The 16,555-nt window shown below is 35.9% G+C and overlaps 1 protein-coding gene across 1 annotated transcript; it reads left to right on the top strand.

The window, feature by feature from the left end:
* Nucleotides 1-581: 581 nt before the first annotated feature.
* Nucleotides 582-3,277, top strand: LOC148039240 (uncharacterized). The gene is made up of 2 exons (XM_087675542.1): nt 582-1,046; nt 2,977-3,277. Exon 1 carries the CDS (start codon nt 645-647, stop codon nt 1,011-1,013), a length of 369 nt encoding a protein of 122 aa, XP_087531668.1. The 5' UTR covers nt 582-644; the 3' UTR covers nt 1,014-1,046; nt 2,977-3,277.
* Nucleotides 3,278-16,555: the final 13,278 nt, after the last annotated feature.

Here is a 16,555-nt window from a genome sequence, read left to right as displayed (position 1 = left end):
TATCAAAAATCTCTTGATTGGCTGAAAAAGCAACTAGCTTTTTACATGCCATCCTAATCTAGATGACATCCCCATACAAGTATAGGCTTGACCGCACGTCAACTTGACAAGAAGAGAGTAACACATCACGAAGCTAAATGATTCAGGTATTCATTAAATGTACAAATGTCATTGCACCATGTTGAGTAAACTTTGGTTAGTTCGCCAACTACTAGCCTTTTGATGGTTACGCCAAAAACTTTGGCGTTCCTATTTTCTCAAGTGCAAGTTTGAGACCGCTTTTGTCAATTAGCACAACTTACGTGTGTCATGGCCCTATCCATTTCACGCAAAGGAGGATAGATTCATGTAAGTTTGTAAGTGGGAGTGCAATTAGATTCGAACTGTCATGATCTTATGGCGCCACCGGTTTTTACCTTACGTTTTCTTAACCACTTGGTCCGGGCATGTTGCGCCCCGCACTCAGTAGCTGAGTGGATCTAAAGGCAAATTAGCCTCACTTGCGTGTGAATGCGGGACACCGTGATAAGCTGGCTACATAAGCAGCACTTCCTGGTGTCTTCGTAATTAGCGCCTTTACAATACAACCTTGATCGATTAGGACCAGCTGTAGTAGTGCATGCTTGACATAATAATATTTTTCCATGACGTCGAGTTTAGTGTCGATGCTGCTAGTTGCAGTTGTTGTAATGCCGATGGCTGCCAGCGGCAGCGGGGCCGCTTGGGAATCAGCTGAGGAGGCAGCTGTCCTTGCGGCGGAGCCACAAGCTGAGACCGATCAGGCCGCCGCGGAGATGAAGCCACAAGACACAACGGGAGGTTGTGGCTGCGGCTGCATGGGAAACAAGGATCGTCATGGAATAGGAGGAGGTTGTGGCTGTGGCGGGCGGGCACAGGGGGCGCAGCAGAAGAAACAGCCACAAGACACGGAAGCTGGAGGCTACTATTACGGAGGAGGCCACGGCCATGGTGGTCATTACGGAGGTGGCGGCCACGGTGGGGGTTGGAACTGACTATAAGTGCATCAATTAAGAGCATAAAGGACGGTAAGTACCTAAACGTACAGATCAATAGTCTCTCTCTCTCTCTCTCTCTCTGTCCCTCTGTGTCGTACTTATGTATCTATAAAGAATATGAAGAGCATGATGGATTTTGTTAAAGTTAAAGCTATGGGATTTTTGTTTCTATGAAGTTGCATGAAGATTTCTTATTGGGGGTGTTTTTTTCTTTATTATAGGCATACCAAATATGAAAAAGATAGTTTTTGATGATACAAGATAGATTTTCTCACAGTAGAAACCTTGTTTCCTTGGTGTTCCTCTTGGGGCTCCACTTGGATAGATCTATCACCTTGCTTAAGATTTTGGAGCCTTTCCAACTTCTACACATCCATCCGGCTAGGTTGAAATCTAATATGGAATGCGATGAGTGCATCATTCTAAGTTGGACATCCATGCTCTGCCACTAGCTAGCCGCAATCTTTTTTGCATCAAAGATTCAAATATGCCAACTTTGTGAGGCTCATTGACTTGAAAAGGGAAGTTGACTGTGTAAGCAACAATATCAAATTGGCGGATAAAGAAGTCGTGATCCTCATTGTTGCAAGATCATGAGAAGTTCAAAAATGAGATACTGAGTGGGTGAACCATTGAGATAGGAAGTGAATATGTATGAGGTCTATTGGCAGGATAGCAATCCATTGACAAAAGCCAAGTAATGACCCGCTAGATTTAATGAAGAACTGGGAGAAATTGATAGAAGTGTAGATGAGTGATCGATCAAAAGAGTTGGTACCATTTGGCACTAATTAGACTTGGACCACTATGCTTTCCCTACAACCAGAACTACATCATGCATACCTTTCGAACATGTATGCATTTAGCTTAGTACATAGAGGAACAATGATCTCAGTCGCCTCGTGTAATCAAGTCCAAGTACTACCACCACATAGTAGAGGGCAATCATACTTAGAGCAAACATAGGTGGATAGTGACATCCTACTCTATAGTTAGCGTTGGGTATATAGAGTTTGACATAGTCAAAAAAATTAGAGCATATATAAAAATACTCAACTAATGAAATCCCCAAATGTGTATTGCTAGATGACACTAGTATAACAGTCTCAATAGAGATGAGAATGCTAGTAATAAAATACTCAAGAACAATCAATGGAGGGATACAAAATCTCATAGACTCGAAGCAACCAATGATACATAAACAATGAAAGTACTACTGCTAGAAGTCATTACTCAGGACATACAAAAGAAAAAACTCTACTAATATTGTAACACTCAAGATACCAATCAAAGGACTGATCAAAGGGACATCCAAAAAATCAAACATTCAAGATTTGATCCCTCCATCTTCTCTAGAGCCTTCTGCTTAGATAGGTCTTTCCCATATATAGTCTATTGTGTGCTATGATATTCTTTCTGTCTACATGCCATGCTAATGGTCTTTACTACTGCTACACTTGTGGGCTCATAAATGCACTACTAGCATCCCTTGATTTAAATGCCGCTACTACTACCACCTTTAACATGCATATTTGAAATTATTTTATACCTATACATTCAAGCTCTCTCCTCTTCAACTAGTCACTCATCAACATACATCCATAGCAAAGTAATGGAGAGAGGGAGCAACAATTGGTGATTGATATTGCTTCTATACTATCTCACATCTTACTTGAGAGATATAGATTAGTATGAGAGATTTGGTTGAGATAACTTTCATAAAACAAGAAAGATATGTACAAGGAAGAATGGAAGATAGAGAATAAGACAAGTAAGCCTCTCCAAAAGTGGCATTATTTCATTTTCTCATTCTTTACTATGGAAGCATATAGAGTTTTGTTTGATCATGTTTACAATTTTTATCCAAAGTTCCTTGTTTTAATATTTGGTATGCTTAAGTTTTCCTTTTTCATTCTTGTTTGTTTAACTTTTAATTATCTCATTGTGTTTGTACATGCAGATAGAGGGATATACTCCTGATTATCTTGTTATAGGTGTGACTTTGCTTTTTGGTATGGTGGCTTGCAAATTTAGCAAAATATTCCAAGTAAAGATGAGGTATATGATGAGGAGCGAAAAATTACACTCACCTCATACACAATGCACACATTGTCGAGGATATACAAATCCTCGTCCAAAATGAGCACTTGGGGAACTAGGCCTAGTGCACTAATAAGGTATGCATGTTAGGATATTTAGTAGCTTTCAATCTTAAAATATTGTATATTAACTAAAGTTAGGGTTCTTGTAAATTGATCTTCCCATTATACTACAAAAAAGAATACAATTTTGTCAATTAGTTTTTTGCCTTTCATCTTTCTGTTGTGTCAAGAAATCTATGTTTCAATACAAACTAGATTATTTGTATAAATGTACAATATCATGTAATGATGAGCATAAAATAATTATTTACTATGGTTCTTAGCCAAATGAGGCTAAAAGAGTGGCATGGCTTCAAAGCCTTGCCACCCATGTATTTTTTCCCGCTATAACCATTCTTATTCCTATCACTAAGTTTACTGTAATTGTCACTATTTGCATCATTAATTTTCTACAATTGTTGCTACTTGCATTACTACTTTTTTTTTCTACATAGCGATGCTAATAGAAATGCCGATGGAGATTGTTCTATGGTGTGCTAATAGAGATGCTTGTAGTGATTAACCTTTTTTTTCGAGACTTGGAGTATTATTAAAGGCCTCATTATAGATCCATATATTAAAGTATTAGGAGTCATCATCATACAGGAATCAACTTGCTTACTATAGGCAAACAAATGAGCATCGAAGAGAGTAAGATCTTGAAGTAGTCCTCAAAGTGGTTTAGCAACAACAAAATTTGACAATTCAGCCTTGCAAATAATGTTTGTCTATAGAAACAAAGAATAGTCATGAGAAACCAAAGGAATACAATGGATAATAAGGCATATGAATTAGATTCAATAAAACACACACAAACCAAGGCAAAGTGGGAAATCATAAATGAAGGTACTATAACACTAATAATAACACCTAAGGTATAATTCGTGAAGAAGAGATCAATGTTTTTCTTTTAGCAAGTTTTCTCTTTTTAGACTAAAAATATGTGTCCTTGGACAAATCAACCAAAAATTATAGTTATTTTCAAGCCCCCAAAATCATAATGATCACCTAATATTGAAAATTTGAGCAATAAAATTCTGTTCTAATCACCTTAAATGGCTATTTCTATAGAGAAAAAGTATAGGTAACTATAGACATCCATACAAAAATATATGGCAACATCTGATAAAATACCTTTCAAGTCAAAAAATTTATCACCAAATCATGATTAATATTTTGAGATGTCTTTGAGAAAAAATCACAAGATGCGATAAGATAATTCTAAGAAAACTAAATTTTATGGAAATTTCGACATGATCTATGCACACATGTGATCGATAGGTTCATGAGATGTTGAAAATCATATGCCCATATCTCCCTAGTAAATAAGAAAAAAATAAATAAATAATGAAAATATTGTAGCCTATGAGTGAATGATTATTACAAACCAATGACCATAGATAATTGATAACGAAAAACATCTAACTACATAGGACACTAATCTTGCAATGAGAGACCAGTAAGACTATCATCATTAGAAAATAATATCAAGAAGCAATTGATGGATATGCGAGTAGTTAATGAACAATATAATGTCAAGTATTGCACGATTTGTCAGAAACTTGGACATGGAGCCAAAGAATGTAGGTACAATCCTACAGTGAGGAATGCAAGCATGCAACTAGCACTAGCAATTGTACCCATAAATCAAATAATTCCTCAGATAGAACCACAAATGGAATGTAGAGGATTTGGTAGAAAGGATCAGCCATAAAAACAATGGAGTAATGATCAACCTAGACCATGGAATAATGTACAAGAAGGGCAAAGAGGATCCTACTTTTATGGATGGTAGGAACACATGTTGGGACCAAACTATGAACTATGGGTACACCATAGGTTTGAAAGAGGAATGCAAACTAAGAATTTGCAAGAATTTCAATTGATAGGAGCACTTGAAGGATAGCACCATTAGTACCCGCAACCATGGTCTTAATTGAAAACCTTGTGAAAATCACAAAGAGGCAATCCATAGGCTAGCATGAAGAAATGATTTTAAGAAACCTTTGATAATAGAGGTGTCATGTGAAGAGAAGATACATATAGAGCAAGAAGTTTTGAAAAAAGATATGGGCCATGATTGCTCAAATTGTATTTAGAAGAAGATTGTCCAAAGGACATTGAAGTTTTGGCCATTACAATGGCTAAATTCAAGAAGATAATGGATTGGAACATACAAGAGAAGGCTAGAGAAGCAACAACAAAAGAGGTGCAAAGATAGTCAAGGAAGAAAGAGGTAAAGAAATTTAGCCCCACAAATCCACTATAGGAAATGTGGAAAATTCGAGAATTTGACAAATAACATCAAGGAGTATCGGACATTTTGTAGCAGCAAAGTATTCATGATGAAGGATCAAATCTCCACAAGTAGTAAGAAGGCTCTCATGATTTTTTATAGCCTTAGCTAGATCTTCTTTTTGCAACTAAATTTAGAGAAAGTATTGATCTTATGCTAGCTCTAAAGACACGTTTCTATCTAGGATTATGTCAATCAATTAAGAGTCTTGAAACAGTGTGTGGAGAAAGCAAAAGGTATATCAAAATATCAAGATGTGATTCCTAGCTGGTAGGAGGTAGTAGTTTACAATATTCCAACTATTTAGAGGATTATTTAGGAACCAATTTTAATAATGTGTTGCTTAATAGAGGGTTAGGGTTCAATATTATCCCTAAAGAGTTGTATTTGACTCATAACTTACAAGGTTTAGTAACACCATTTCAATTCAAAATGGCATACCAAAGGAGGAGACTTGAACCTCTCAATATCTTATGGAACTAGTTGATAGAGTTATAGACCTAAAGTTTAAAGCTAACTATGTAGTACTTCAGATGGATAGATTAGGACATTCCTATTAGATGTTGTTGGGAGCATCAGTAAAGCATTAACCAATCAAATACTTGCTGTCCAAATAGTATACATCATGTTTGTTCTAAATAATAGGCCAATAGTTGAGACCTCAAACACTCCCAACAATGCTCAAAGTGGATTGGACCTTTGTAGGGTCAATTGCTATCTCTCCTAACCAATCAAATACTTGCTGTCCAAATAGTATACATCATGTTTGTTCTAAATAATAGGCCAATAGTTGAGACCTCAAACACTCCCAACAATGCTCAAAGTGGATTGGACCTTTGTAGGGTCAATTGCCATCTCTCCTTTTGATATCATGTGTCCAATAACACTCCCCTCTTTGCAAAAAATACTAATTTTAAATTATTTAATAACATCCCAAACTTCCTATGTCATTCAAAACATAGTTAGAGATCCTATATATGATTTGATTTCTCTTCAAAAATACAAAAATCATCAAATAACACCCTCAAACACCATATTAGATAATTTGGGAATTTTCTAAGTTCCAAATTTAAATAAGTGATAAATATTTGACCATGTGGCTAAATCTTGATCCATATTTGAAAGTGGGGTTTGGGAAGGTAGCTTATATAGCATTTAGGGTAGACTCCACTTTTAAGTAGACAACAAGATTTGACCATTGGTCAAATAATAAAGGTATTAGGGGTTCACAAAGTGCATCGAAATTCCCAAACTCCCTAATATACTATTCTCAAATATGGATAAAATGTATTCTAGTAAGGTACCGATTAAATGTCTTGTGAGCTACTCCTTGGAATTCCGATGGACCATTTTTCAATCCAAAACTCCCTAGTATACTATTCTCAAACTCCCTAATATACTATTCTCAAATATGGATAAAATGTATTTTTAGTAAGATACTGATTAAATGTCTTGTGAGCTACTCTTTGGAATTCTGATGGACCATTTTTCAATCCAAAACTCATAATTATGCCCACAAAGCTTCCCACTTGGTGACGATTGTGGTCGTGGATGGAAAGAGCTAGTAAAGTTCTAGATTGGTTCTTCTTATGCATATTAGATGTTATGGCCATGCAAATTACTAATTGTCGAACTATAAAGGATGCATAGGAGATTCTTATGAAAAACTATGGCAATGTTACTCATGTATGAAAAATCCAACTGAAGTAGTAGTTCAATAACATGTTAAAAAATAATAAAGTATACAGGCTTATACCACAAAAATCAAAACCATTGCAGATTAGCTTAATTATCCTTCTTTGTCTTCTCCTTATTCTTCTCCCTTCTCCACTTCCTCCTCCTAACTCCTCCCTCTTCTTATTCTCCTCCCTCTCCTCCTATCATCCCTTGGCTCCAATTTTAGTTTCTTACCATATTCTGCCCTTGGTCCTGGACTGGGTCATGTCTCTCCCCGTTCCTCATTGGAGAAGCCCATTTTGTCATCTTTTGGATGTTCTCCACCATGGGTCCCTATTCTGTCGTTGGTCCTGAACTGTCTCTCCCTGCCCCTCACTGGAGAAGCCCATGTTGTCATCTTTTGGATCTTATCCACCATGGGCTCATGCCATCACCACCACCACTGCCATTGTCACTGTCACCATTGCCAATGTCAAAGCCATTGCAAGAGAAGCTGAAGACATAGCATCCCCCACTAGAGTCATCACCCCACCTACCTTTGCTATTGATGCTACCAAAGTCGCCAAGCCCCCACGTGGTTTCTTTTTCCACCATCACTGTCGACGCTCACAACCTCCCCCTTGTACCTTCCTTCCCTCCCTTCCTATTGAGATTTATCCAATCAGACTCCTAAGACAACCTCTTTGTATGGAGCAGTAGGGCAACGAACATGCAACAACCTAGTAAGAGTTGACTATATCCCATAGGCACAATGTGGAAAAGTGCTTCCATCATGGAACTATAAAGCAATGTACTTGACAGTTATTTCAATGGAATGCTATTGTTGTTTGTACTTTCAGTGTTTTCTCTCTCTACTTAAGATTGTGTTTATGAGTCTATGCTAATCTATCTTGGAACCTAATTCACTTGGATAACAGTTAGTGTCTCTAGTCTTAGTCATCACGTCTCTTGTCACACTGACTTTCATCCTCCATAGCTAAATCTTGTTCAAGGATCTGTGTTTCTCAACATGGTATTAGAGAGCCATCGTGAGCTTGGTTTAGCTCTCAGCTTAGTGTTCCTCCAACTCTCCATAAACTTTGGTTAGCCCAACTTCATCAAATGTCTTCATCTTCTCACTCTATCTTCACTTGACCTCTTTTGACTGCAATAGCAAGCAATATATCTACCTATCTTGGAGCTCTTGGATCTCTCAATAAAAGCCATATCTCTAGGTGATTTCTTCTAGAGACTTCTTCCATTGCTTCTGACATTAAGCTACATCCACTCTAGTATTGTGCCTACTTCAACTCGTCGTCATAACTGCATTATCTATTGATTGTACAACTCTCGCCATCTACAAGTAAAGCAATTTATCTAGCTACCTTAGGCCTTTTCAAGGTAATGCTATGGATTCTCTCCTAAATAATTTTAAGCTCAAATAGTCCTTTATGGAAGTTGCTACATCAAAATAACCAGTCAGGCCTAGGAAACCCTAAAGAGGATAGCCATAGCTATTTTCACCCAGGCTCAGTTTTCACTCCATTTTCTCACTCCTCTCAACTCACTCAAGTGTCTACCAGTCAAATCCACTATAGCATTGAAGTTTTTGCAAGATTTCCACATCAAATCAACAAGAAAGGGAAGATTCAACCATCAAAGTTTAACATTAATCCTCAAAGCTCAACATCAATTTCTTCAGAGCATAGTATCCATTGATACTCATCCAGTTTCATTTGAAACTATTGGTCTTATGTCTCTTGACATAATCACTCTCAACTCTCTTGCTAGTCTGATCTCATTCATTTGATGTTGATTCTTAGTTATGCTAATGATAAACAAGAAGGTCTTAATGTGGAAGCTCTTCAACTTGAAGATGAAGAGTAACATGACTCTTGTTGCTCATTTACACTACATGGAAAGATTGTTTTCTCGATTTTTAGGAATGGATGAAGTTGCTTACATCCAAGTGCAATCAATGATTTTATCTGAAGATTTTGAAGATGTCTTACCCACCATGGTCATCATGTGAAACCCGAAGCTTGTGACCTCATTGCTTAAAGGGGGCCAAAAGATAAAAGACAAAGAAGAAGAAAGCAAAGTGGATAGCATCAAAGTAAAGAAGGACAAGGAAAAGAAAATATGTTATGCCAAAAGAAAACCACAAAAAGCTTACAATGTCATATTTGAAGATGAAAACCACAAGGGCCTATTGGTCCTTGTCTCAAATTTTACTAGATCTTTTTTAAGCCTTGTATGTACTTTCCTTAATGCTCCAATCATGAGATTTGTAATCCTCATGCAACCTATGCACTATAGCCTCTTCATACTTAGTGAGGCCTTGTGATAGCCTCTAGCTTTATATGATTGGTTTTTCCATGTCTACACTTTATTAAAGAAATGTTCTACTCATGAAAACTCTATATACTCAGTGCTTTTTATGGTTGTCAGATTGAGGAGGGGTGTTTTGATTTATGCAATCACACTCCCAAGATAGCCTCTTTGTATAGAGCAGTCAAGAAAAGGACATGTAACAACCTAAGAAGACTTTCCCCTATCCCATAGGCACAATGTGGAAAAGTGCTACCATGATGGAACCATAAAGCAATGTATTTAACCATCATTTGAATGGAATGCTATTGTACATTGTACTTTCAATCATATCTCTCTCTACTCAAGATTGTGTTTATGAGTCCAAGCTAATCTATATTGGAGCCTAATTCACTTAAGTAACAATCAGTGTGTCTAGTCTTAGCCATCATGTCTCTTGTCATTCACTGACTTTTACTTTCCATAGCTAAACCTTGCTCAAGGACTTGTGTCTCTCAACACTTCCCGAACCCCGCTCGCCACCCCTTCCTCTGCCCACCATCTCCTGGTCCCTCCCCTCCACAAACTACCTCCTCTAGTCCCCCCAAATTTTGCCCCATCCCAGACCACCCTTTCTCCCCCCACCAAACCACCCCCTTCATAGGCCCCCCTTTCCCACCCCTACCTTATTCCCAATGTGCCTCATAGCCGCCCTCCCATGCCTGTGTTTCTCCCAAATCTGTAGAAACCCCCCTTCCCCATAAATTTTTCCATGTGGGCCCCTCTTCCCACACCGTCGGTCGACACATCCTAAAAATCAATCAAACCCAACACCACCAACCCACATCCATAGCCACACCCCTCATAGACCCCTATTCCTACAATGGCCTGTTTTTTGTGCGTGCCCAAATTTTGTGTGTTCTTTGCACGTAAGCATTTTGCATGAATTTTCATGTTCATGTGCACACATGGTTTGTGGCTACTGTTCACGAGCAAGGACATGTGTATTGTTTTGTCTATATAATAGAGTCGGAGCTATTTTTCACATGCAGTCTCATAAGAATATCCACCTTTTTTCTCGCACATCACCAATTTTGGAAACACATATTTTTTAAACAAAACAAAAAGAAAAAGAAAAAATCCAAAAACACACAAAAACTTTTAAACATGCAAAACGTCTCTAGAAAACATTCTACATAATGATGAAAATTCATAGAAAAAAAAAACTCATCATCAACCAATTTCTCCAAAATTAAAAAACTAAAAATCACATAAAATTTTAGAAAATCCTTGAAAAAACCAAATAAAAAGCTCAATATTATCATAAAATCATTAAAAATTCATTAAAAATCTTAAAACCCTTATAAAAAATTTAAAAATCCAACAACCATATTTCTTTGTTTTATGATGATTTAATTTCTTTTTTTATTTAAAACAAACAAGAAAGAGAAAACACAAACAAATTGAGAAAGCCCATACAACTCAAAACAAGGTCAATAAAAATCACCAAAATTTTTAAAAATCAAAATCAAAATTCTCCCATGCAAATTCATACATATATGTGTCTATATCACATTTTTTTAATGTTATGATTAGTCAAGGTTTTTTTTAGATTTATTATTTTACAAGAGGTTGACTAGCTTATAGTCACCTATCTGTTTATTTCTTTCGTGGATTTCTAGCCATAGCAGGAGTTGATGAGTTGTATCCCTATCACCATTTTGCTAAAAAAAACTATTTGTAGGTGTCCCACACAACACCACCAAGTTCATTTATTTTCTCTCATTCATGTGCACCCCCCTCCACACAATTAAATTGTAACAAAAACTAACCCGATTATTGCACCCACCAAATTAATAGAGTGCACTCCATAATTTGTAATTCAAATGAATCAATTGCATGAGAACATTACACTCTATCCTCACTTAAATTTTATATTAAAAGAAATCCTCATCGGTTACTTGTGTACATGCATATGTGTTATACACACAATTAAATGTAAATTAAAATCAACCTCCATCATCACACATGCATGTACTCTACACCACAAATTATCTAATTGTAAAAAGGAATTGCATTTGTAGAGACCTAAAATCTAGTCCAGTTTGAGTGGGGATGGGATGTAAAATCTAACTCATTATGTATTAACCAATAAATTAAGCATGAACTACAAACTAAAAATTTCACATGTAAAAGGAAGCTATGTAGCTTTCACTCATCCACATCACTGTACCTTAGGATTAATGCATTGCACTTACAAGGATGGGGTTCTCGGTCAACGTTGGTCTTATCAGTATCATTGTCCATTCTAGTATTCAATTGGATGGTTCTGTTATGAGTCTATTTTGATTTGTCTATTCTAGTTAGAGTCATGGATATGGTGTGATGTTTACTATATTTTATTCGAGTGTTTGACTACAGGTACGAGTGGAGGATGTCTTGTTTAGGCCTTTTCGTTATGTTCTTTTTCCCTAATTTTTTCTCTCAATTGTGATATATGTCTTTGTTTTTACATGAATTTCATATCCTATTTTCTTGGTTGTGTATGTGCGATTTTGCTTGTGTAGCCTGAATGGCACCTCTCCCACTAGTAGTTCAACATGTCCCAGTAACAATTCATGGTTACTCCCTCCTATTGGATGATGATTGTATCCCTCGAGCTAGCCTTCATTCCTTTGTTACCCTAAAATTTCCTCCAGTTGTGATGCCAAGGTTTGATATTCCTTCTTGGAGTCTTACAAGAGACATAGAGGTTTGGAATATGGTCACGAGTTTTAAAGTGAATTTTTGACAAAGCAGTGGATTACATGCTTGATCATGCAACAATATTGCTCTTTATTATGTACAGTAGAGGGAACTTACAATTTCCAAATGAGGAAGATCTAAACCTTTATATGGGGGATGTGATTTTACAAGCTGTCTTGTATGTGCATTCTATGGAGTTGGATCTCACAGATGGTTTGCAAAATTATCATCAATGCACATCCTACTGTCAAGGACATGCTTGTCATCCTCATTTGGATGATGCTATCACAGAGCCATGCCATTGGCAGACTACTTTCTATAAGTTTGATATTCAAGATTTATATGTGAAAGTGTTAAAATACATTAGTGATAATCCTTTATCCACAGAGGAGTTTGTCTAGATTTCATTTCCACATTATCCTAAGGATCTTATTTCTTATTCCCTAATTGCCTATCACCTTCCTTCTTACATTTTTCTTCTTACTACTAATCCTAATTCTATTCCCATCTTATCTTTTACCCTTGCCCTATCTCCTCATATTCCTATTTTTACCACTTGTCCCTTCATCACCGATCCCACAACTTTTTCTACTCCTATAGGTCCTTCCCCTATTTTTCCACCTATTTTATAAACTTTTTCTTTAGAGTCACTTCAATCATCTTTATTATCCTTCCCTCCATTTCCAGCATTCTTATCCCTTTACCTACCTTTCTTTTATGACTTGTCATATCCACCTCTCTAATGTTCCTCCCTCAACAGATGATATTAGCCTTTTGTCTCAATTTGTGATGGATACTCCTAGTTTTGACCATGATATACTCCATCGAAAGTAATGGATATTGCATGATGCCTTGACAAGACTAGTGTTGAATTGATATTTTATTTTAGTGTCCCAGGAGACTTCTTCGACTTGTTCAAGTTCTTATCTTCAATTCACTTGAGTGAAAAAGATCATTCGGAGGATGATTTTGTGCATCATGCACCACACTTTTGTTGATATTTAGCTTTCATACATCAAAAATCTCATTTGAACACTCACAAGACCATACCAAATTTGGCAATCATTCCTAATGAGGATGAAATAGTGGCTGTGATTGATGGGCTATACTATTTTTCCCAAGCTTTCCCTACCAAGTTTATCATCTTGCTAGACAAAATGTGCTATTTGCAATTTCTTCAAAATATACGTCTACATTCTATGGATGAGAGCAAAGCCTTAGAATGCGTCAAGCTTAGTATGCAATTCAAGAAGAAGTATCTTCATCCTAACAAATAAGCATACTAGTTTTGTGATGTATCATCATTATTAATGAATCTTATTCTTTTTTGTCTTCATTTTTGGGGGCATTTTCGTTTTAGACTACATTGTCTTGTGAATGTGAGTTCAATGTTTTATGGTGGTGTGATGTGCTATGGTGTGTGTATTATTCTTGTCCCAATGAGTTGAAGTTGATTGAGATGATGGTTATTTGGTGATTGCTTGGTTTTGAATGATTGCATTGGATAGAAGAAACCTATTATATCCTTTTATAAGTTTGTTATGATTTTATCCTTTTAGGATGAATTAATGGATAAAGATGTTTCCCTTTTATCATAATTATTCGACAAAACGTAAATCATTGGTCAGGGTTGTGGCTTTGTTTGAGCAAGAGTTGGTACTTGAAGATGGTTACTTTAAAGCTTTTATTTTATCCTTTCTAAGGTCGTAAGGGTGCTCCCTTAGCTAAGTGTGGCGGAATGGTCTAGAGTCGATCTAGAGTCAATATTTTGACCAAGACTAGTGGCCAAGACTAGGTGCGACACTTTCAAAAAATTGTTAATGGAGCACATTATGATCCATTAGCCTAATTAAGTCAACTCGACTGTGTCCACCTGAAGGGGATATGTTGAAGGCTGAAATGACTAAATTTTTAGCTGATTTCTAGTGGATTTTAGGTGATTTTTTATTGATCTAAGGTATGATTGATTGATTTTTGGATAGTTTGGAAGTATTTTAGAGTAATTTAGATTACGTCAAATATATTTGAGAAGCTCATGGTAGTTTTTAATTGATTTATCATATTCTATCAAGTTTCTTTATATGTCTTATGGTTTTGATAGGTCTACTTTTGCCCTTGTTTTGATCTATTTTCTTTCTATTTGAGAGGATATGATTTTGAATTAGTAGTTGAGAAATGATTAAGAATGTATTGTATTATTTTTTATGAATTGAGTTGGTTTTGATTTGAGATATATGGTTTTTATGCCTTCTGTAGTGCATTGTTGTTGAGCTTCTATATGCCTTCTATTGTCATCAGTATGCTTATGTGAGTGTTCTATTTGATGGATGTTTAGTTTGGGGGCCTTTTCCAATCTTGGAAAGAGAAGAATGTAAGTTCTTAATAGCTGAAAGAAGCAAAGGAATTAGATGTTGAAGACTTGAAGTGAAAACAAAAGTGACAATAATACTAATGAGCTTTCAAAGGACAGTGTAATGGTTCTGGTGATGCCTAATATCGAACTTACCTCTTGGGAGGTTTAATCACAACTAAGAAAGGATTATTGAGAGATATTCTTTTTTATTGTCGTATACTATTGATGGAACTCATATGTGAGAGAGATAGTGAATGAGAGATAGTTGATTTCTATAAAGAAACCTTATATCTACATATGAGAGATTGAGAGAAAGACTGAAGACTATGAAGATAATGAAATATGAATACTACTTGATGAATTCCATTCATCTCTTTGTGTTTCTTTAGTTCTTTGATAGTTTTATAAATAATATGAACAATATGTTGAAGTTTCATTATGATAAATCCATGGGAGATTTACTTTATGATGTTGCATAAAGATTTGTTGTTTATGGTTTTTTTTTTTCTTCTTGTAGTTGATTTAAGTATGAAGAACAAGTTTGATTGGTGTGAAAATATAGATTTTCTTACAATGGTTTCTCCATTTCCTTGGTGTTTCTCTTGGGTCTCCACAAGAGCCTTGAATAAAGGATGTTACATGAGAGTACCCTAATCATGAATGGTGTTTATCGTATCCTTCCCAAGGAAATCTCATTTTGTACCTTGCAAGAAATCCTAGATTAAAGATGCTATCAACTAACAAGCCAAAGAAAAGTAGGAATATTATGTCATTTAATTATATAGATCTAGATAGCTCCATGGTGTACTCCCAAGTAGTTCACTATATGTATACCCTCTATATCACATGCATTCAAGGCCTATTTATCAATATCCTTATCTGTGAGTTTTTCCTTGATAAAACATATCCCTTTTCTATTCAATCTATAAGTAACCCCTTTATATAGGACCCTTATGTATGTAAAAAATTTGTAAAAATAATATTTGAAGAATCCCTTTTGTTGAACCCATGTGATACATACATATATTTATGACTGACCTCCCCAAGGGTCTACTTCACAATTTCTAATGATTCAATGGTCTAAGATTTTAGCTTGGATGAAATAAAAACTTAATGTAGTGCATGCACTTTAAGATATAAAAATCAATAAGAAAAATAACTTATTGTAGCATTTTATTCTTTTATCCAATGAAATATACTCTCACATATTATACCTACATCTCAAAAGTTTATTCAAATCAAAGAGCCATGTCATCCTATAGAAATCAAGAATAGTGGGAGAGAAGGTAGTAGTCCTATACAAAAGAAGAGGATTCCACCAAGGCCAATATCTCCATTTAAAAAAATGACTACAAAAGAAATCTAAGAGATGTGAAACTTGAGCCAAGTACTAGTGTTGATTCCAAGGAGTTCAAGGATGAGCCAACTATTGGACGAGAGAAACTCATAATACCATGTGGAGAGCTTAAATCAAGTATCTTATATTTAGAACATAATACACTTAGGAGACATATAAATGAACATAACCTTATTAGAGATAATTCCATCTCCTTTTTAGTTAGATAAATGCATCATGCCCCTATATATTAGAGTACTAGACTTTGACCATTAGAGGTGTGAGAACTATCAAAGGACATGTTAGTAACTTAAAGATAAAAATAAAAACAAATCCTTATTCTACAGTTGCTCCTTTGGTGGTTATGGAGAATTCTTACCACTGTCCAAAAAAAAAAACTTTGACATGTTAATTTTCACTTTTCTTGAAGTTGTGTTGTCGCAGCATGTAGGGTTGAAGGTCACCACATGGGTTTGGCAAGAGAAGAATGTATAGGGGTTCAAGAGCTTTGATTTTGAAGATGGTAGAGATAAGAGAAGGGTTGAAGGTTTCAAGCCGAGTTCTTGAAGATAAGAGTCAGCAGGGTGTAGGTAGATTCAAGGAGAGGAGTAGACGGAAGAGAAGGGGTTTGAAGAGATTGAAGATGTAGAAGAATACTCCCAAAAAGAATTTAAAAATATAGAAGAATACTAACAAAGATGA

This window comes from Lygodium microphyllum, chromosome 3, assembly GCF_053477565.2.
Source record: "Lygodium microphyllum isolate KBCC chromosome 3, Lygodium_microphyllum_v1.1.10, whole genome shotgun sequence".
NCBI classification, from domain to species: Eukaryota; Viridiplantae; Streptophyta; class Polypodiopsida; order Schizaeales; family Lygodiaceae; genus Lygodium; species Lygodium microphyllum.
The sequence above is the reverse complement of the archived record's forward strand: the minus strand, read 5'-3'. Positions and strand labels throughout refer to the sequence as shown.